Source organism: Carcharhinus amblyrhynchos, unplaced genomic scaffold, assembly GCF_965287045.1.
Source record: "Carcharhinus amblyrhynchos unplaced genomic scaffold, sCarAmb.v2.hapA scaffold_39, whole genome shotgun sequence".
NCBI classification, from domain to species: Eukaryota; Metazoa; Chordata; class Chondrichthyes; order Carcharhiniformes; family Carcharhinidae; genus Carcharhinus; species Carcharhinus amblyrhynchos.
The window spans coordinates 929,860-952,363 of NW_027649780.1; the positions used below are offsets into that span (position 1 = coordinate 929,860).

Sequence of the window (22,504 nt, forward strand, 5' to 3'; positions counted from 1 at the left end):
GGAATACATTAGAAATATTCAATAAGAATTATACATTATATTGTCTGTTTTATTTCTTGAAACTGAAAAATTATTACTAATTTCTGTTCATTGGACCAGCTAGAAAAATGGGCTGAAAAATGGCAGATGGAGTTTAATGCAGACAAGTGTGAGGTATTGCACTTTGGAAGGACAAACCAAGGTAGGACATAAGGTAAATGGTAGGACACTGAAGAGTGCAGTAGAACAGAGGGATCTGGGAATACAGAAACATAATTCCCTAAAAGTGGCATCAAGGTAGTTTAGGGTCATAAAGAGTGCTTTTGGTACATTGGCCTTTATAAGTCAAAGTATTGAGTATAAGAGTTGGAATGTTATGGTGAGGTTGTGTAAGACATTGGTGAGGCCAAATTTAGAGTATTTGTGCAGTTTTGGTCACCTAATTACAGGAAAGATATTAATAAGGTTGAAAGAGTGAAGAGAAGGTTTACAAGGATGTTGCCAGGACTTGAGAAACTGAATTACAGAGAAAGGTTGAAGGTTAGGACTTTATTCCCTGGAGCGTAGAAGAATGAGGGGAGATTTGATAGAGGTGTATAAAATTATGATGGGTACAGATAGAATAAATGCAAGCAGGCTTTTTCCACTGAGGCTAGGGGAGAAAAAAACCAGAGGACATGGGTTAAGGGTGAAAAGTTTAAAGAGAATATTAGGGGAAGCTTCTTCACACAGAGTGGTGGGAGCGTGGAATGAGCTGCCAGATAAAGTGGTGAATGCGGGCTCACTTTTAACATTCAAGAATATCTTAGACAGGTACATGGATGAGAGGGGTGTGGAGGGATACGGTCCAGGTGCAGGTCAGTGGGACTAGGTCAAAAAATGGTTCAGCACAGACAAGAAGGGCCAAAAGGCCTGTTTCTGTGCTGTAGCATTTTATCATTCTATATGTTAACTATATTCTGAAATAAACTATGATGAAAGCTCCCTAGTGGGTCTTTTAAATCACCCCTGACGTGAAACATCATGCTTATCCTAATTAAAAATTCCAAATGCAAAAATTATAATTCAGGCAGGCTTCATAAAACACTTTGGGAACTTCTAACCAAAACCAAAACAAAACGGACTCTGGAGTCAATTACACCACTACCCTGTGTCCACCTCCATCCTCACCACTTTCCCTTCTAATGTCAGCATTGCCCAAAACTGCCCTGCATCAAGATGGACTGACAGCAAGTGCATTGTTTAACTTTCAATCACTCCGTCAGTTCCTTTTTGTCTGTGGATCCTACCAATTTTGTTCTCTTCAACAGTTGCTTCTTGTCACTTCCTCCAGGTTGCGGAGTTGGGTCCCTTCCGTTTTCTCCCTTCCTGGAACCCTGATGCTCTGCAATTGCAGGTAAAGTGACCCATTCTCCCACAGTTCCAACATTAAGCTCTCCTCATCTGGCCACCAGCCTCTGTAGCCCTTTTTATCATACTGACAACCCTCCACACTTCAATTGATTTCCTGGGGCATCTCCCATCTTGTATACTATTGCTCGAGTCTAGATGAGGCTTCTGTAAGAGCCTGTTGCATGCAAACGGCAATCCTGAAAGCCTTTGAAGTTGAATTGCTCCTCCATTAACAACCCTTGCCTAATTTCTTCCTGAAACAACCCACATACAGAACAGTTCTACAGCACTCCTTGAAGCAAGGCTCCCAACATCAATATTCTGCTAAGCTTTGAGTGTTAGGACAATTTTATTGTCACATGTATTAGAGCCTTAGGAATTTACAGCATGGAAACCAGGCTCTTTGACCCAACTTGTCCATGCCATCCTTTTTTAAAACCACAAAGCTACTTCCAATTGCTCACATTTGGCCCATATCGTTCCCTCCATCTTATCCATGGAAGCGTCTAAATGCTTTTTAAAAGACAATTGAACCTGCCTTGACCACTGCCTCAGGCATCTCATTCCAGACGCTGAAAGAAATTGCCCCTCTGTACCCTTCTGATTCTCTCCCCCCTCACCTTAAATCTATGCCCCTCTATTTTATAGACTTCTAAAGATCACCCTTAAGCCTCCTACATGCCAGAGAAATAAATGTCAGTTTATTCGGCTTCTCCTTATAACTCAATCCAAGTCCCAGTACCATCCTAGTTCTGCACTCCCTGGTTTAATATCTTTTCTATAATAGCTGCCCAGAATTGTACATAATATTCCAAGTGTGGCATATGTAATATCTTGTACAACTTTAACAAAATGTCCCAACTCCTATATCCAATGGTCTGACCAGTGAAACCAAATGCTTTCTTCACCACCCTGTCCACCTGTGATTCCACTTAAGAAATCATGAACCTGTATCCCTAGGTCTGTTTTATACCTCTTCCCAATAGCCTACCATTGACTGAGGAAGTCCTGCCCAGGTATGAAACCACTAAAATGCATCACAGGCAGCATGGTGGCAGCAGTTAGTACTGCTGCTTCACAGCTCCAGGGACCTGGGGTCCAATCCCTGGCCTAGGTCACTGTCCGTATGGAGTTTGCACGTTCATGTCTGTGGGTTTCCTTTGGGTGCTCTGGTTTCCTCCCACAGTCCAAAGACGTGCAAGTTAGGTTGATTGGCAATGCTAAAATTGCCCCGTAGTGTCCTAAGATGCTTAGGTTAGAGGGAGTAGCAGGTATATGCTATATGTAGGGATATAGGGGTAGGGCCTGGATGGGATAGTGGTCAGTGGAGACTCAATGGGCTGAAGGGCCTCTTTCTGCACGGTATGTTTGATGATTACCTCACATTTATCTAAATTAAACTCCATCTGTCAAGCATGTATTGGTATACAATAGTAGTGTTCCTTGCACACTATACAGACAAAGCATACCATACATTAAAAACCTCAAAAAGGTACACTACCATCACAACTCTCCTCTTCTTTTTCAAAAACATGATCACATCTTTAGGTGATGGCATTGTGGGAGGAGAGAAAAGCTGTTGGCAGCTCAAATGACAAGAGGTCAGGTTTCAGTTTTATTTGGGGCTGCAGGGTTAGAGGCAGTCTTAGAAGGAAGCTGGAAAAGTCTGTTGCTCAGTTTTGCACTGAAAATTTTACCAGTTAGTTAATTGAAAGAAAGGCCTGTTCCCATGCTGCAATAAAGTGCTTTCAGATGATGTCTAGTCTTCAAAATATTGAGTGAATCTACAGAAACAGCAGATCCCAACCAGATTCAAATTTCCATGAGCCTGCACTGTTAAACTTGAGGGAAAAAAGGGTCTTTTGTCAATGGGAGCTTTTGATTGAACATTGGGGCTGTTTACATATTCGTTAAGGGTTATGCATTATGATTGATTGTAATTGAATCAGAATCAGAACCCTACAGTGCAGAAGAGGCCCTTCGGCCCATCGAGTCTGCACTGAACACAATCCCACTCAGGCCCTACCCCCATATCCGTACACATTTACATAAGAACATAAGAAATAGGAGCAGGAGTAGGCCATCCAGCCCTTCGAGCCTGCCCCGCCATTCAATAAGATCATGGCTGATCTGTCGCTGCTCAGTTCCACTTTCCCGCCCTCTCCCCATAACCCTTAATCCCCTCTCCTATCAAAAACCCATCAACCCGCGTCTTAAAAATATTTAGCGAGGCAGCCTCCACCACTTCAACGGGCAGAGAATTCCAGAGATTCGCCACCCTTTGAGTGAAGAAGTTCCTCCTCAACTCCATTCTAAACCACCCCCCTTTTATCTTGAGGCTGTGCCCCCTAGTCCTATTGTCTTTTTTGAGCGGGAAGAGTCTTTCCACCTCTATCCTATCCATCCCATTCATCATCTTATACGTCTCAATGAGATCTCCTCTCATTCTTCTAAACTCTAACGAGTACAAGCCCAGTTTATTCAGCCTCTCCTCATAGCTCAACCCCCTCAACTCCGGTATCAGCCTAGTAAACCTCCTCTGCACTCCCTCCAAGGCCAAAATATCTTTGCGCAGGTGCGGCGCCCAAAAATGCACACAGTACTCCAGTTTCGGCCTCACCAATGCCCTATACAGCTGCAGCAAGACCTCCCTACTTTTATATTCAATCCCCCTCGCTACGAAGGCCAGCATCCCATTCGCCTTCCTGACCACCTGCTGCACCTGCAAGCTGGGTTTTTGCGACTCATGCACAAGGACCCCGAGGTCCCTCTGCACCGTCGCCTGCTGCAGTTTTTCGCCCCGTAAGTAATAGTCCTTCCTACCATTTTTCCTACCAAAGTGGACCACCTCACACTTGCCAACATTAAATTCCATTTGCCATTTCCTGGCCCATTCGCCCAGCCTATCTAGATCCTTCTGCAGACTCTCTACACCCTCCGCACAATTTGCCGCTCCCCCAATCTTGGTGTCATCAGCAAATTTCGACACTCTACACTCGGTTCCCTCCTCCAGATCATCTATATAAATGGTAAAAAGCTGAGGCCCCAATCCGCCAATCCGAATAGCACCCGTTGACCCCCACTCTCTGCCTCCTATTTGACAACCAATCCTCTATCCACGCTAACACCCTACCCCCAACTCCATGTCCCTCGACCTTCTGCAATAACCTCTTGTGAGGCACTTTGTCAAACGCCTTCTGAAAATCTAGAAAGACCACATCCACTGGCTCTCCTCTATCCACCGCCCTAGACACATCCTCATAGAACTCCAGTAAATTTGTCAGACACGACTTCCCTTTAATGAAACCGTGCTGTGTCTGCTCTATCAAGCAATTCCCTTCAAGATGCCTCGCAATTTCCTCCTTAATGACAGATTCTAACATTTTACCTACCACAGACGTTAAACTAACCGGCCTATAATTCCCTGCCTTTTGCCTGGCACCCTTCTTAAACAACGGCGTAACATTAGCCGTTTTCCAATCATCCGGCACTTCCCCGCAATCCAGCGACGTCTGGAAAATAACCACCAAGGCATCCACTATCACCTCCGCCATTTCTTTCAGAACCCTCGGATGCATTCCATCCGGTCCTGGGGACTTGTCCACAATCAGCCCCCTCCAGTCTGTAGAGCACCGCCTCTCTAGTAACAGTAATGTCATTAAGACCCTCCAGTCCTACCACCTTTCCATTGCTAACACCCGGCAAATTATTCACGTCCTCCTCCGTGAAGACAGAAACAAAAAAGTTATTCAATACCTTAGCCATATCCCCATCCCCTACCACTAGGTCCCCTTTCTCATCCTCTAAAGGACCAACATTCACCCTAGCCAGCCTCTTCCTTTTTATATATTTATAAAAACTCTTGCTATCCTTTTTTATATTAAGCGCTAGCCCAGCTTCATAGTTTCTCCTACCCTTCCTTATCAACTTCTTCGTCAATCTTTGTTGACATTTAAACCTCTCCCAATCCTCTTCTCGCCCACTACTCTTAGCTACTCTAAATTCCTCCGCTTTTAGTTTAACACTTTCCTTCACCTCCTTTGTTATCCACGGCTTATTACCTCTCCTCCTACTATCCTTTTTGACCATCGGAATAAATTTCCGTTGAGCACCAAGAAAGATCTCGTTAAAGATCCTCCACTGTTCCTCAACAGACCCTCCCTCCAACACGCTCTCCCAGTCCACATTCGCCAATTCTTCTCTCATCCTACCGTATTTCCCTCTATTCAAACAAAGGACGCGTGTCCGGGAACCTACTTTCTCCTCCTCCATCTGCACCAGAAACTCCACCATACAATGATCACTCTCCCCAAGAGGATCCTTCACCACAAGGTCCCTAATTCTACCCGCTTCATTACATAGCACCAGATCCAAGATAGCTCGCTCCCTCGTCGGCTCCAACACACACTGTTCGAGGAAATTATCCCGGCAGCATTCCAAGAACTCTTCCTCGAGCCCCCCACGTCCAACATGGGTCGACCAATCAATATGCAGATTGAAATCCCCCATAACTACGGCCGTCCCATTCCTGCACGCCGCACTTATTTGCGCGTTAACAGCCCGCCCCATCTCCAGATCATTATTCGGGGGCCTATAGACAACACCCACCAGCGTCTTCCTCCCTTTGCTGTTCCTAATCTCCACCCACAACGATTCCATCCTCTGCTCCTTGGCTCCAATATCATCCCTTGCTACCACCGTGATGCTATCCTTAATCAGTAGAGCTACGCCCCCCCCCTTTTCCCTCCTGCCTATCCTTCCTAAACACTTGATAGCCCTGTACATTCAGCTCCCAGTCCCTGTCACCCTGCAGCCATGTCTCTGTAATGGCCACCAGATCGTATCCATTTGTGCTGATCTGCGCCATCAGCTCATCCACTTTATTCCGAATGCTTCGTGCATTCAGATAAAGTGCTTTCATCCCAGCCTTCACCTGGACCCTATTTGCCGCAACGCCACCAACTATACTCACGCCCCCTACTCCCTCTATTATTGGGACATCCTTGGCCTCTTCCCTTACATGTACACTCTCCTTAACTTTAGACCTCGTAAGGTCACCTACCCTCACACCCTCCCCCCCCCCCAATTAGTTTAAAGCCCTGTCTACAGTCCTCTTTACTCGATTCGCCAGCACTCTGGTCCCAGCATGGTTCAGACCAACCCCATCCCTCCCGAACAGGTCCCACCTACCCCAATACTGGTGGGAATGCCCCATAAATTCAAACCCATTCCTCCCACACCAATCCCTGAGCCACCCATTCACTTCCTTAATCCTGTCAACCCTACGCCCATCTGCACACGGTTCAGGCAGTAGCCCAGAGATAACCACCTTGTTGGTTCTACTTTTTAATTCCATTCCAAGCTTTTCATACCCCCTCCCCAGATCCTCAGTCTGCATTTTGCTTATGTCGCCGGCACCCACATGTACCACAACGACCGGATTCTCACCCTCCCACTCCAGGTTCCTCTGCAGCCCATCTGCGACATCCCGTACCCGAGCACCAGGCAGACAACACACCCTTCTGTGCACTTTGTCATTGTGACAAAGGACAGTGTCAATACCCTTCACCCCACTATCCCCAATCACTACTACGTTCCTTTTCCCTTTCTCTTTGCCTATGTCCTGCTGCAGCACTGTACCGTGTGCAGCTTGCTCACCAACCTCACCTGCCTCGTTCTCGTCCAACTTGGAAGCAAGAACCTCAAACCTGTTATGCAGATTAAGAGGCTGAGGCCTCCGCTCCTCACCCCCCTTCCTCTTCCCAGTAGCCCCCCTCTTGTCCCTGACCCTTAGAGTTAGCCAGTCTAGGGGGGGTGGATGTCACTTGCACCCCATTGACAATGGCACCCCCTCTCCCCCTGCTGAGCCTCAGTGTCTGTAGCTCAGAGGCCAGCTCATTTACCCTGAGCTGTAGCTCCTCCAGCAACCTGCACTTACTGCAGACATGGTCACTGGGATGAACCCTAGGGTCCACCAGTTCCCACATCATACAGAAACCACACATCACATGCCCCTCCATTATTCACTGTAGTAGTTTTGAAAAAATTTTTTTTTTTTTTTTGTTTTTCAAACAAACTCACCTGGCCTTTTTTCTTTCAAGCCCTTTTTGATATTAAGCCCTAGTAGCTCACTCTGCTTCCCTCTCACTCCACTGCCCGCTCAGACGCTGCCCGCTGTCTACACCAGGCCTCCTTTTAAACCTGGCGCTGATTTAAAGCTGTCTGGCCCACAACTGCCTGCTAACCACTCCCTCAGAATTCTTAAAGCAGTAAATACAATAAATAAATGCTTTAAACAGTTCTACAAAGAACAAAGTGCTTTAAACTTATTTTAAACTGGTTTTTAACAGGTAAAATCTTAGCTCTCTCTCTGCTCCAGCAAACAATGGAAGGCTTCACCTAATTTACATGCTAATCCCTCTAGCCTACACATCTCAGGACACTAAGGAGCAATTTTACATGGCCAATCAATCTAACCCACACACCTGGTCCTCCCATGCTGACACCTGGCTGCCGATTGTGGTTCCTCAATGACCACAGGACTCCAGACACACTCTTGCCATCAACATTGCTGCAGTGAGTAATTCTGTCACTGCAACCAAGTACACGTTTCCTTCCTCCACTGTCTATCCAACCCCTTTCCTGTGGCTGCCATGTTGTCCTGACTGTCCCCCACCCCTGAAGCACTGCACTTGCCATGGAGTCCTTCACTGTACTACAGTAGAGGAAAATCCTCACTCCTCCCTCAATTAAGGCATCCCATTCTTGTTGCCAGTGTCAAGTCTGAGGTGACAAAGGAGGTAGCTCCAAAGTCGTCACATGGAAATTAAGCCAGTGACAATAGCTGACTATTGTCCTCCTCACCCTTCAGCTCTAGACTGGCTGTAGGGGCAATTTCTTGGGCCGGTTATCCAATGCCTTGGGTCACTTGACCCATCCTCAAACAGGCTATGCCCCTGCATACGTAAAATCCAGGAATAAAGTAAAAACATTTCATGCAGATTTCTCATTACAATGAATAAATAGCCTCCGTTTTGGGATCTACAGAAATGACTTGAGACCAGGATAATACAAATTAAATTCTTTTAATGTGTAGAAAAGATTAAAGAACAGCAAAGTCATCCAAAATGCTTTTGCTCAACTTCACCAGGCTGGGTCCAAATAGAGCAAGTGCGATTTTGGTAAAAGAAAATTGATGCTCCATTGGTCAACGGTTGACAAATTGAACAAAGGGCAAATCAACAAATATTTTAGGCAAATCTTTAAAAACACCGACTGGCTGACCAAACATCCCGTGAGCAAATAAATAAGGAGTAGAGGGTGTGAACGTTGGAAATTTGCAATGCAGAACAATTCCAGCCAGGATCTTGGAAGAAATGAGGGTCCCAGGAGGGTGGAAGACACTCGATTGTGTTCTAAAAAGGCCTCACCCTGGAGGTGAAGTGCTGTGCAAAGAGGTGACAATGTGAAGGCAACAGGAAAAGGACTGATGTATACGATCAAGAATTCACTGGGTGGAGAGTCTTTGCCTGGAATCTTCCTGTCTCACTGAAAGAACAAAATGGGCAGAAGGTTTATTCTGAATGTAGTGACGTTGTGAAGATAAGACTCCCACAGTTCTCAATTTATCCTTGATACCCCCCACCCTTCCACCTGCACTGGTTTCCTCCAGGAGAATTAGCAGGGCAAATGCATGGGGATAGGGCCTGGGTGAGATGCTCTGAGAGTTGGTGCAATCTTGATGGGCTGAATGGCCTTGTTCTGCACTGTAGAAATTCTATGACTTGAAGTATGGTTAGTGAAAGAGCAGTTGTTAAAGTAAATAGTTGTCACAAGTCAGCTTACATTAACACTGCAATGAAATTACTGTGAAAATCCCCTCATTGCCACACTGGTGCCTGCTCAGGTATGATGCGGAGATGCTGGCATTGGACTGGGGTAAACACTGCAAGAAGTCTCAACACCAGGTTAAAGTTCAACAGGTTTATTTGGTAATAAACACCACTAGCTTTCAGGGTTTGCCCCTTCATCAGGTCAGCGGGAGTTTAGAACATAGAACACTACAGCACAAACAGGCCCTGCGGCCCACAAGTTTTGCCGATCACATCTATACCTACCAAGCCATAGAACTATCTGTAACTTCCAATGCCATTAGATCCCATATACTCATCCAGAAGTCTTTTAAAAGACCCCGGCGAGTTCGCCTCCACCACAACCGACGGCAGCCGATTCCACTCACTCACCACCCTCTGAAAAACTTACCCCTAACATCTCCTCTGTACTTGCCTCCCCGCACCTTAAACCTGTGTCCTCTTGTAACGACCATTTTAGCCCTGGGAAATAGTCTCCGAGAATCCACCCTATCTATTCCACTCATTTTATAAACCTCTATCAGGTCACCTCTCAACCTTCGTCTCTCCAGGGAGGAGTGACCTAGCTCCCTCAACCTATCTTCATAAGGCATGCCTCCCAATCCAGGCAACATCCTTGTAAATCTCCTTTGCACCCTCAATACCTTCCTGTAGAGGTGACCAGAACTCGCACAGTACTCCAAGTGGGGTCTGACAAGGGTCTTGTAAAGTTGCAACATTACCTCCTGACTCCTAAACTCAATCCCTCGATTAATGAAGGCTAGTACACTATACACCTTCTTGACCACATCCTCCACCTGTGAGGCCGATTTAAGAGTCCTATGGACCCAGACTCCAAGATCCTTCTGCTCTTCTAGACAGCTAAGACTCCTACCCTTGATATTGTACTCCTGCATCCCGTTGGTCCTGCCAAAATGGACCACTACACATTTGTCTGTGTTGAAGTCCATCTGCCACTTCTCCACCCAGTCTTGCATCCTATCTATGTCACCCTGCAACTTCTGACATCCCTCCAGACTATTCACAACACCATCAACCTTCGTATCATCAGCAAGCTTACTAACCCATCCCTCCGCTTCCTCATCCAGGTCATTTATGAAAATGACAAACAGCAAGGGTCCTAGAACTGGGGCACTCCACTGGTGACCGACCTCCATGCAGAAAAAGACCCATCCACAACCACACTCTGCCTCCTGCAGGCAAGCCAGTTCTGGATCCACAAGGCCAAAGCTCCTTGGATCCCATGCCCTCTCAGCTTCTCAAGAAGTCTTGCATGGGGGACCTTATCAAACACCTTGCTGAAGTCCATGTAAACCACATCCACTGTTCTTCCTTCAATGTGTTCAGTCACATTTTCAAAGAACTCAACTAGGCTCGTAAGGCACGACCTGCCCTTGACAAAGCCGTGCTGACTACTTCTGATCATTCTAAACTTCTCCAAATGCTCATAAATCTTGTCCCTCAGAATCCTCTCCATCAACTATGAATCACTGAGGTCAGACTCACTGGTCGGTAATTTCCCAGGTTATCCGTTCCCTTTCTTGAAAATAGGAACCACATCCTCAATCGTCCAATCCTCCAGAATCTCTCCTGTCTATCGATGATGCAAAGATCATCGCCAGGGGCTCTGCAATCACTTCCCTCACCTCCCACAGTAACCTGGGGTACATCCCATCCGGTCCCAGTGACTTATCTTGATATCAAGATATCAAACCTTTGATCAGAACTCCCACTCACCTGATGAAGGGGCAAATCCCAAAAGCTAGTGGTGTTTACTACCAAATAAACCTGTTGAACTTTAACCTGTTCAGGTACACAGATGGAGAATTTAGCATGGTCAACACACCTAATCAGCACACCTTTCAGATTGAGAGGGGAAACTTGAGCACCTGGAGGAAACCCATGCAGACACTGGGAGAATGTGTAAACTCCAGTGAGCCGAGGCCAGAATTGAACTTGTGCCCCTCTTGCTGAGAGGCAGGCAATTTCTGCTGAGTTACAGTCAATCTGTAGAAGTGGGATCACATGACTCCAGTTAGCACCTACTTGAGCTATTTGTCATCATGGCCTCCTTGGTTCTGATGCATTCCATTGTCCCTGCTTGCAGCCGCAAGATGGTGATCATTTGCAACTCCAGCATATCCTTCAGTCTCCTGGAGCCACCGTTCCTCCTGTAGAGCCTTATCTGCTCTGCTACCTCCTCCTGCATCTGAGAGATTATGGCCAGCTCCCTTTCCAATAGGTACATCGATCGCCTTGACACAGTGGCACTCCTGCAAGGGAAGTTGTAGCAGTTACATTCTCCAATCTGAACAATACCATCCATCGTCCCAACAGCAAGTCATTAACATTAATGACAATTTCCACTAACTTAACAAGACTTGAAAATCCTGTCCTGCTTAGTCAGAAGTTATTCCACCATGGCATGTGGCTGAATGGGCTGCAGAGAAATAAGCTAAAGATCTTCTGATTTTGGGCCAAAAATTTTATGTGTAGGATTTGTGTGTGGTCAAGCTGGCCTGGAACTCAAAGGATAAATGGTGCTAGGGGTAACAGCTCATTCTTAGCAGAAAGGAGTTAGTTACCAACTTTTGGAGTCATTGTTCCTTAATTGGGTATTGGAATTTAAACTAAATGCACTTAAAGACCTCAACATGGTGCCTCTGCCCTGGCTTGTTTTATTAGCCTAATCAAACAATGTAATTGTGTTTCTGAACAATTCATTGGCTGGCTGCCAAGGAACTTGAGCTTTAACTATTTTGACTGGGGCCAAGGGGTGCTTTTTGAGGCTGTGTATTACTAGGCTAAATACGTGACTCACAAACTTAGTGTCGGGATTTAAAGGCACAACTTGTTGATCAATCAATAAAGAGATTGATTGCAAGATATTAAATGGTTCAGCGCTGCACTGGGAGGCTCTGACAAACCAAATACCATTCTGAAAAACAATGCCTGAGAGCAATTATACATTTTCAAATGTATTTTTCAGTAGGCACGATCCAGCAAACATTAGTATGAAAATCAGTCAATAACTCACTGTTTTCAATTCCAGCCAATTACAAGTCACATTTTGGTTTCATAGTATTTCATTTGCTTAAATTATCCAGGTATTATTTCCTGCTGGACAGTAAGGTTAAAGGTAATATTCCCAGACTAAATCCCACCTGCCTCATCAAACACTGAAAATCCTTGTCTGTCTTGCACCTGTGTTATCAGCTTCGAGCTGTGTAGCTCTATTCATGGAGCTGGCATTGTTTGTTCCTGACATCTACTGAAAGATATCCACATTCAACAGTCCATTGTTCCACAGAAATGTGCTTTCTTTCTGTGTGCCTTATCCCATCAGATCTGAAGTTTCACAAAATACATTCTAAGAAATAATGCATGTTTAAATAAGCAAGACTTAAAATGTAAAAGGCAGTTTGATTAAAGATCGAGTCTCTTATTAGGATACACTAATCCAAGATCAAGCACTCATGATTCTATATGTTGTCAGCCTTTTATGCTAACACAAAAGGGCTTGGGGCATTGTGTAGAACCAGGGGTAAGACCACATGTGGAAAGGAGAAAGTCTGTGGCAAAAACCTGGCCAGCTTTCATGTGCAAGTGGAAATCAATCTCAATTCAGTAAAGTAGCCCCTTAAGCCTGTGCTGCCTTCAATAGGATTGCAGCTGATCAACATTCCTCAAATTTCCTTGCTATTTCTCAAACTTGATTCCCTCACTGATCAAAAATCTATCTCAGCCTTAAATGTACACAAGGACATTTTCCCCCACAGCTCTGTGGCATTGAGTTCCAAATACAAGTTGTAAATTGGCATTGCTTTATTCTGAAACTGCTTTCTGGTCTAGACTCTCCCTGAAGGAGAGCAACCTCAGCATTTACCCTGTCCAACCCATTAAAAATTCAATGTTTTTCAAAGGGATACAACTGCATGACTTACCAGGGTATTTCACAGGCCAATTAAGAGTCTGGAGTCACATTTAGGCCAGAACAAATAAGAGTAGATAACTGGCTGCAGCATCAAGTACATGAGTTGGGAAATCATGTTGCAGCTATAATCAAACCTTGGATAGGCCACACATTTGGTGTATTGCTTGCAGTTCTGGTTGCCAGATTACCAGGAGTGCAAAGGTGGTTCTCTTTTATGGTCAAACCAAATAGACAAACTCAAAGTAAATTAGGACAAAGTAAAAAGGGGCAGCTCCCCAAAAGGAAGGGGAACAGCCCAAGCCAAAAGTATAAAAGGAAACTTAAGACACATCAAATCAAAAGTGCAAAGGTGGTTCACCAGGATGTTGTCTGGTGTTGGTTCTGTGGGGTTGAATAAACTAGAATTGTTTTCACTGGAAAGACAGAGGCTGAGGGGAGACAGTGATAGAGGTCTATAAGCTTAACGAGCACCAACTGAGTGATAGTCAGAGGCTTTTGCCTCAGGGTGGAAGTGTCAATTACAAGGGGGCACAGGTTCAATGTGAAGGGGGGAACATTTGAGAATGTGCAGAAGTTTGTCTGGAACGTGCTGCCAGAGGATGTCGTGGAAACAGGCACATTAGCAACATTCAAGAGGCATTTGGATGGGTACATGAATAGGGAGGGAATTGAGGGATACAGACCAAGGGCAGAAAGTTTTTTTAAACCTTAGCTCAGGCCTCATGACTGGCACAGGCTTGGAGAACCAAAGGGACTGTACCTGTGCTTTGTTCTTTACTCTTCCAATGAAGTAGTTATGTACATTAGTGATCCAGATGTGGGAGGTAAAGTGAGAAAGTTCATAGATGACAAAGTTAGTGGAGTGTAAATAGCAAGGAGGAAAGCCTTTGAATACAGGATGATAAAACAGGCTAGACTGAACAGCAGCAAACTGAATTTAACACAAGTGAGGTGATGTATTTTGGAAGGATTGACATTTCCCAAGGGAATCACACAATGACCAATCCGATGTTTGGATGTATAGTGGACCAGAGGCAGCTGGGATGCATCTCCTTATGTCCTGGAAGACAGCAAGAAAGATAATCATGATTAAGGCAGCAAATGGGATACTTTCCTTTATTAGCCAAGACAGAGTACAAGAGCAGGAAAGTTATGATGGAGCTGTACGAAATACTGGTCAGGCCACAGCTGGAGTACTGCATGCAGCTCTGGTCACCACACTATAAAGGAGGATGTGATTGCACTGGAGAGGGTGCAGAGGAGATTCCCCAGAATGTTGCCTGGGCTGGAGTGTTTCACAGTAAGAAGTCTCACAACACCAGGTTCAAGTCCAATCAGTTTATTTGATAGTAATTCCACAAGCTTTCAGAAACAGTATTCCTTGTGGGATTACTATCAAATAAACTGGTTGGACTTAAATCTGGTGTTGAGACTTCTTACTGTGTTTACCCCAGTCCAATGCCAGCATCTCTACATCTGGAGTGTTTCAGGCAGGGTTCTAAGGAATGTGGAGGACCAGAAAGATCTGGGGTTCAGATCCACAAATCTCTGAAGGTTGCCACTCAGGCAGCTAGAGCTGTAAAGAAGGCTTATAGTGTGTTAGCGTTTATTAACAGGGGGTTGAGTTTAAGACCCGTGGGGTTACGCTGCAACTATACCGGACATTAGTGAGGCCACATTTGGAATATTGTGTTCAGTTCTGGTTAGCTCATTATAAGGAGGATGTGGAAGCATTGGAGAGAGTGCACAGGAGATTTACCAGGATGCTGCCTGGTTTAGAGGGTAGGTCTTATGTGGAAAGGTTGAGGGAGCTGAGGAGGATGAGAGGCAACTTAGAGGTTTATAAGATGAGAGGGATTGATCGATTGAATGTAGCTGTAATGAAGAGGCATAACTAAGGTTCATGGTGGGAGATGTAGAAGCAATGTTTGGGGGTAGATTCTTTACTCAGTGGTTGGGGTGTGCAATAGACTGCCTGCTTTGATAGTGGAGTCGGACACTTTAGGCACTTTCAAGGGCAGCACGGTAGCACAGTGGTTAGCACTGCTGCTTCACAGCTCCAGGGTCCTGGGTTTGATTCCCAGCTCAGGTCACTGTGGAGTTTGCACATTCTCCTCCTGTCTGTGGGGGGTTTCCTCCGGGTGCTCCAGTTTCCTCCCACAGTCCAAAGATGTGCGGGTTAGGTTGATTGGCTATGCTAAGAAATTGCCCCTTAGTGTCCAGGGATACGTAGGTTAGAGGGATTAGTGGGGATAATATGTAGAGATATGGGGGTAGGGCCTGGGTGGGATTGTGTTCGGTGCAGACTCGATGGGCTGAAGGGTGTCTTTCTGCACTGTAGGGTTCTATGATCTATCCAATAACCACAGACCTATGATTATTGGATAGGCACACAGAGGGGATAGCTTGATGTTGTGATTGGACATAGCTCGGCACAACATTGAGGGCCGAAGGGCCTGTACTGTGCTGTAATATTCTATGTTCTAAAGAGACTAGGGTTGATTTCCTTAGAGCAGAGAAGGATGAGGGGGGACCTGATCGAGTACAAAATTGAGGAATACAGAAGAAACCTCTCAGTGGAGATCAATCAAGTATGTAGCAACTCTCCGAGAAAATCTTACTTCAACTATCCCCATAAACACAAAAACAAAGCTTGAAAATGTTGTCTAACGAGGGGCATACACACGGTAGGTCGTGCATGGACTGCTCTTGGATGTTTCAAGAGTGGCCTAGTACTTCGTGTCGTTGTGTGCACTTAAACCTGGACCAGCAGATGGGCACCACGACAGCTCAGTGACTATCGCTGATTGCTGTGCAGATACATGGATTTGGGCCAGTGTCTGTGGGAGTTTGCGCATTCTCTGTGGTTGCATGGGTTTCCTCTGGGTGCTCCGGTTTCCTCCCACACCCCAAAGATGTGCTTTTAGGCTGATTGGTGTACCAAATTGTCCCTACACTATTCTCCCCTGAATCTGGTTACAATAGGGGTACCATTCACATACACACGGGGCAAGGTAGGTGTAGGAAAATGCTTTGTTAAGATGGTGGCGTGGGCTCGTCGGGCTGAAGGGCCTGTTTCCCGTGCTGGGTTGTTCTTTGTTCTATGCCTCCCCTAACGGTTGGTGTTGCGCATTTAAAGTGATGCAAAATCCCAATCTCTCACTCTGGGTCCTCTGGTGTTGGTTCCAGGAGAGGTGGGGGAGGGAAGAGTTGTTGGTCCTCTGACATCCAGGGCAGTGAGGTCCACATTGGGTCCTCTGGCATCCCAGCAGCCAGTGGGGCACATTGGATCCTCCACCGTTCCAGCGGCCAGCATGATGCTGTCAGTCCACACACACACACACACACACACACACACACACACACACACACACACACACACACACACACACACACACACACACACACACACACACACAGGCTTGAACCCAGGTTCTGTCCCAGCCTTTGTTGGCTGTGCGGAGTTTGCACATTTCCCCCGTGTCTGCGCGGGTTTCCTCCTGGTGCTCCGGTTTCCTCCCAAAGATGTGCAGGTTAGGTTAATTGGCCATGGTAAATTGCTCTTTAGTGTTGGGGGAATTAGGAGTGCAAATATACAGGTGTATGGGAATGGGACTGGGTGGGATTGTCGTCGGTGCAGGCTTGATGGGCCAAATGGCAGCCTCCTGCACTGTAGATTCTATTAAACACATGTAGTTACCCTGAGAATTGCCTTGGGGCAATTCAGCACAGCCAATCTGCACACCTGCGCATGGAGTGTGGGTGGAATTCCCTGCCCAGTGAAGCAGTTGAGGCTACCTTATTGAATGTTTTTAAGGCAAGGATAGATAAATTTTTTGAACAGTAAGGAATTAAGGGTTTATGGTTACCAGGTAGGTAAGTGGGGCCGAGGCCACAAAAAGATCAGCCATGATCTTATTGAATGGCAGAGTAGGCTCAAGGGGCCAGATGGCCGCCTCTTGCCCATGTTCTTATGTTCACACAGTAAAAAGTCTGACAACCCCAGGTTTAAGTCCAACCGATTTATTTGATAATAAACTCACAAGCTTTTGGGGTTAGTCCCTTCATCAGATGAATGGAGTGTTCTGGCCTCAGACAGAGCATATAAAGCACAGACAGTTTACAGATTACTGATTAGAATGCAAATCTTTGCACCTAACCTGCTATTCAAGTCCTAAAGTGGCCAGTGTGAGTGGAAGGAGCACTGATCACAGATTAAAGAGATGTGTATTGTCTCCAGACAGTACAGTAAGTGAAGTTTTGCAAACCCAGGCAAGTCACAGGGGTTACAGATAGTGCGACATGAACCCAAGATCTGAGACCGTCCTCATGTGTGCGGAACTTGGCTATCAGTCTCTGCTCAGCGACTCTGCGCTGTCATGTGTCGTGAAGGCTGCCTTGGAAAATGCTTACCTGAAGGTCAGAGGCTGAATGCCCGTGACCACTGAAGTGTTTGCCAACAGGAAGGGAACAGTCTTGCCTGGTGATCGTCGAGCGATGTTCATTCATCCGTTGTCATAGCGTCTGCATGGTCTCCCCAGTGTACCATGCTTCGGGACATCCTTTCTTGCAACGTATCAGGTAGAGAACGTTGGCCGAGTTGCAAGAGTATTTAGTCTAGCAAGCCTACTATCAAATATATTGGTTGGACTTAAACCTGGTGTTGTCAGGCTTTTTACTGTGTTTACCCCAGTCCAATGCCGGCATATCCACATCATGACTTATGTTCACAGACAGGAGGAGGTAGAAACTGAATTGGCAGTGGTGGGCCAAAGGAACCCATTCCTGTGCTGTATTGATCTTTGTTCTTGGCCACATTGTTAGTTCTGGTCGCCGTACTACTGGAAGGATGTGGAGATTTGAGGGTACAGAAAATCCCTGGATGTTGCCCGATTTGGGGGGTATTCGTTATGACAAGAGACTGGATAAACTTGGTTTGGTTTCTCTTCAACAGCAGAAGCTGAGGAGGCAACCTGATGGAAGTTCACAAAGTTATGACAGGCATGGATAGAATGGATATTCAGGATCTTTTTCCAATTACTAGGGGATATAGGAATTGAGGGATAGGGACTGTGTAGAGGCAAAAGGTCCTTTGTTGAGAAAGATGTAGCCCAGTTCTTCACTCAAACCAGCCTTCCATCCATTCTTCCCACTGCCTCAGAAAAGCAGCCAGGATAAATAAGCTCCCCATGCACCCTGGACATATTCTCCTGCACTTTCTTCCGTTGGAAAAAAGATACAAAAAGTCTGAGATCACATCAACTGACTCAGGCAGCTTTTTTTTTGCTGCCATTAGGCTTTTGAATGGACCTGCCTCACATTAAGTTGATCTTTCTCTACACCCTAGCTACAACAAACACTACTTTTGCATCCTGATTTTTCCTTCTCCCTCATGTACTTTATGGACAGTAAAATACTTTTCACTGTATACTAATACATGTGACCAAAATAAATCAAATTAATCCTGATCACACTACCAGAAGGACATGGCGACATGAGAATACAGAAGGTTTACCAGGAATGTCGTCTAGTATGGAGGATCTCAGTTATGAGGAGAGATTGAATAAACTGGGATTGTTCTCCCTGGAAATAAGGTTGAGGGGTGACTTGGTAGAAATTTTAAAAAATTATGAGGCGCTTAGATAAGGTGAACAATTGGAAGCTTTTCCCAGGGCAGAAATGACAATCACAATGAGGCACAAGTTCAAGGTAAGTTCAGTAGAGATATGGCGGTGGTAACCTGGAATGCATTGCCAAGAGAGATGGTTGAGGCAGATACGTTAGTGACATTTAAGACTTATCTTGATAGGTAGATGAAGAAGCAGGGCAGGGCATAGAGGGATAGAGGTGGATGGTCTAGGGAGGACAACATGATCAGCACAGTGGGCTGAAGGACCTGTTCCTGTGCAGTTCTTTGTACTCACAAGGACTGAGAAGCATTCTCCATAAGGGGTGTCTGAGCAACTGCTGTTGGTCTCCTGGCTGAAGGTATAGGTGGGATTTCAGCCACGTTGGGTCTCAGGTCTGTGGATGGTCTCCTGGCTGAAGGTATAGGTGGGATTTCAGCCATGTTGGGTTTTAAGTCTGTGGATGGTCTCCTCAGAGGTGTAACTGGAATTTCAGCCATGTTGGGTCTCAGGTCTGTGGATGGTCTCCTCGTTGGAGGTGTAGGTGGGATTTCAGCCATGTTGGTTCTCAGGTCTATGGATGGTCTCCTCGGAGGTGTAACTGGAATTTCAGCCATGTTGGGTCTTCGGTCTGTGGGTGGTCTCCTGGCTGAAGGTGTAGGTGGGATTTCAGCCATATTGGGTCTTGGGTCTGTAGGTGGTCTCTTGGCTGAAGGTGTAACTGGAATTTCAGCCATATTGGTTCTTGGGTCTGTGGATGGTCTCCTGGTTGGAGGTGTAGTCCGATTTTCAGTAACTCTGCAGTCTGTTGTAAAGAGGAAACATTTCAGCTATTAATGACTCAAACCCTGAAGAGTGCAAGAGCTTTTAGCAGCCATCCCCCAAAAAGTCCCTGCACTGAGCCCACGGTCACTAAAAAGGAAGAATGTGCAACCTGGGTAATGAGCAAGGCTCCACAGGACTCAGAAGGGTCTGGGTGAGCCAGGTTGATTCCTGGGACATACATGGAGACCATGGTCAGTTAGGGTTGTATTCACTAGAAATTCTGAGGGGAGGTATCTCAAACTTAAAATTTAACAGGATGCACAGTGGCTAGAGCTGTGCCTTACAGCTCCAGGGTGATTATATGGAGTTTGCACAGTCTCCCAGTGTCTGTAAGGGTTTCCTCCAGGTACAATAATTTCCTCCCACACTACAAAGGACAGGTGGATTGGCCATGATAAACTGCCCTTTAGTGTCAGGAGGAAATACAAGATTTATCTGATGGAATCATAGAACCCTACAGTGCAGAAAGAGGCTCTTCAACCCATCGAGTCTGCACCGAACACAATCCCACCCAGGCCCTACCCCAATATCCCTACATATTATACCCACTAATGCCTCTAACCTATGCATCCCTGGACACTAAGGGGTAATTTCTTAGTATGGCCAATCAACCTAACCCACACATCTTTGGACTGTGGGAGGAAACCAGAGCACCCGGAGGAAACCCACACAGACACAAGGAGAACATGCAAACTCCACATAGATAGTGACCTGAGCCAGGAATTGAACCCAGGACCCTGGAGCAATGAAGCAGCAATGCTAACCACTGTGCTACCGTGCCACCAATGGAGCGGCACTCAAAGCTCAATACCAGATAAACCTGTTGGATTTTAGCCTGGTGCTGAGAGACTTCTTACTGTACTACAGAAAGTAGTTAAGGCCCAAATGTTGTCTGATTTCAAGAAGAAATTAGATATAGCTCTTGGGGCTAATGAATATGGGGATCATGGTACTGAGTTCAATGATCAGCCATAAATCAAAATTAATGTCAGTGCAGGCTCGAAGGACCTATTCCTGCTTCAAGTTTCTACCTGTCCTCTACTGGCAGCATGGCATATTTTAGAACCCAACCAAGGTGCCCAAAATTAATCACAGCAGAAGACAGTCATGACGAATTTGGACCAAAATTACGAGTCCACTGGAGACAGGTACCAAAGATCAGAGACTCCTAGAATCTCCACAATGCAGGAAGCCATTCAGCCCAGAGTCTGCACCAACCACAATCCCACCAGGCCCTATCCCCATAACCCCATGCATTTACCTTGCAAGTCCCCTTGATACTAGGGTCAATTCAGCATGGTCAATCCACCTAACCACACATCTTCAGACTGTGGGAGAAAACTGGAGCACTTGGAGGAAATCCACGCAGACATGGAGAACGTGCAAACTCTACACAAACAGTCACCCAAGTTGGAAATTGAATCAGATCCTTGGCATTGACAGCAGTGACACCATGCTGCCCTCCATCTAGTATGATGTGCAAGTTAGATGGACTAGCCAAACCAAATTGCCCCTTACTGTCGGGGGACTAGCAGGGTAAATGTGAGGTCATGGGATTAGTGCCCAAGTGGGGTAATTTTCAGCGCACGCTTGATGCACCGAATGGCCTCCTTTTGCACTGTACAGATTTTCTAACAAGTAACTGGTGCTCAAAGAGAGGGCAACTGATACAAATCCATACCTGACCTATTAGACTCTCCCAGGTGAACTATGGGATGAAGAATCACCATTGGCACTCCACATTTCAAAGGTGTTAACAGCAAACTCAGTTTGGTGGAATTCGGCATTTACACGAGCTCCCTTCCCTCACTGTTATTGGCTGGTGTTTTAATCTAACCTGCATTGCAAACAAGCAGAACTGTGACTTCACCTTCAACCAGGTCGTGAACACCACAATCAGTAAATACGAGACACTACTAAAAACAAAACTGAGGATTACATACTGTATGCATTCCTGGTCATCCAACTTAAAAGTTTAAGTGCTTATTCATTAGTGTCACAAGTAGGCTTAAATCAACACTGCAATATGGTCACAGATTCCCCTAGTCACCACATTCTGGCACCTGTTCAAGTACACAATTTTGCAGGGTTTGGGTTGTCCAGAACTTCAGGTTACAGTTTGAGGGCAAGGGTAAGTGTGTAGAACTGAGGGGGAGGAAAAATTTCTTCACCCAGGGAGTGGCAAATGTATGGCATCCACCATGGAAAGTAGTTTTTTTAAAACTTTGATTTATTGCCAAATGTATTGGGATACAGTGAAAAAAGCTTGTTTCTTATATAGAGTAAATAGGGGAAAAGGAGAGGGTGCAGAATGTTGTTACAGTCAGAGTGTAGAGAAAGAACAACTTGGGGCCATTCAAAAATCTAATGACAGCAGGGAAGAAGCTGTTCTTGAAGTGCTCGATACATGTCCGCAAACTTTTGTATCTTTCTCTGATGAGAGTGTGTTATATTTGGGATGTATTGAGGCCAAAACATTGAGAGATTTCAAGGGGAAATTAGATATAACTCAGCTAAAATGATATTTCAGAGGAGGGACAGGTGGGGAAAGAACAGGATATTGAATTTGATGGTCAGCCATGATCATAGAAACATGTAGAGCAGGAGGCCATTCAGCCCATCAAGTCTGCACTGACCACAATCCCACCCAGTCCCTATCCCCATGCATTTACCTTAGCTAGTCCCCTTGACATTAAGGGGTAATTTTTGTATGGCCAATTGACCTAACCCACACATCTTTAGACTATGGGAAGAAACTGGAGCACCCAGAAGAAAGGCAGAGCAGGAACGTGCAAATGTTACATAGACAGTGACCTGAGGCTGGAATTGAACCTGGTTCCCTGACAGTACGAAACAGCAGTGCTAACCACTGCCCC

General features: G+C 45.7%; 1 protein-coding gene across 1 annotated transcript; it reads right to left on the bottom strand.

The window, feature by feature from the left end:
* Positions 1 to 8,485: 8,485 nt before the first annotated feature.
* Positions 8,486 to 21,459, bottom strand: LOC145363612 (uncharacterized). Its single transcript, XM_080218794.1, has 4 exons — positions 21,310 to 21,459; positions 19,101 to 19,608; positions 11,289 to 11,515; positions 8,486 to 8,919 (listed from the first exon to the last, which is right to left on the bottom strand). Exons 1-4 carry the CDS (start codon positions 21,413 to 21,415, stop codon positions 8,879 to 8,881), a joined length of 882 nt encoding a protein of 293 aa, XP_080074920.1. The 5' UTR covers positions 21,416 to 21,459; the 3' UTR covers positions 8,486 to 8,878.
* Positions 21,460 to 22,504: the final 1,045 nt, after the last annotated feature.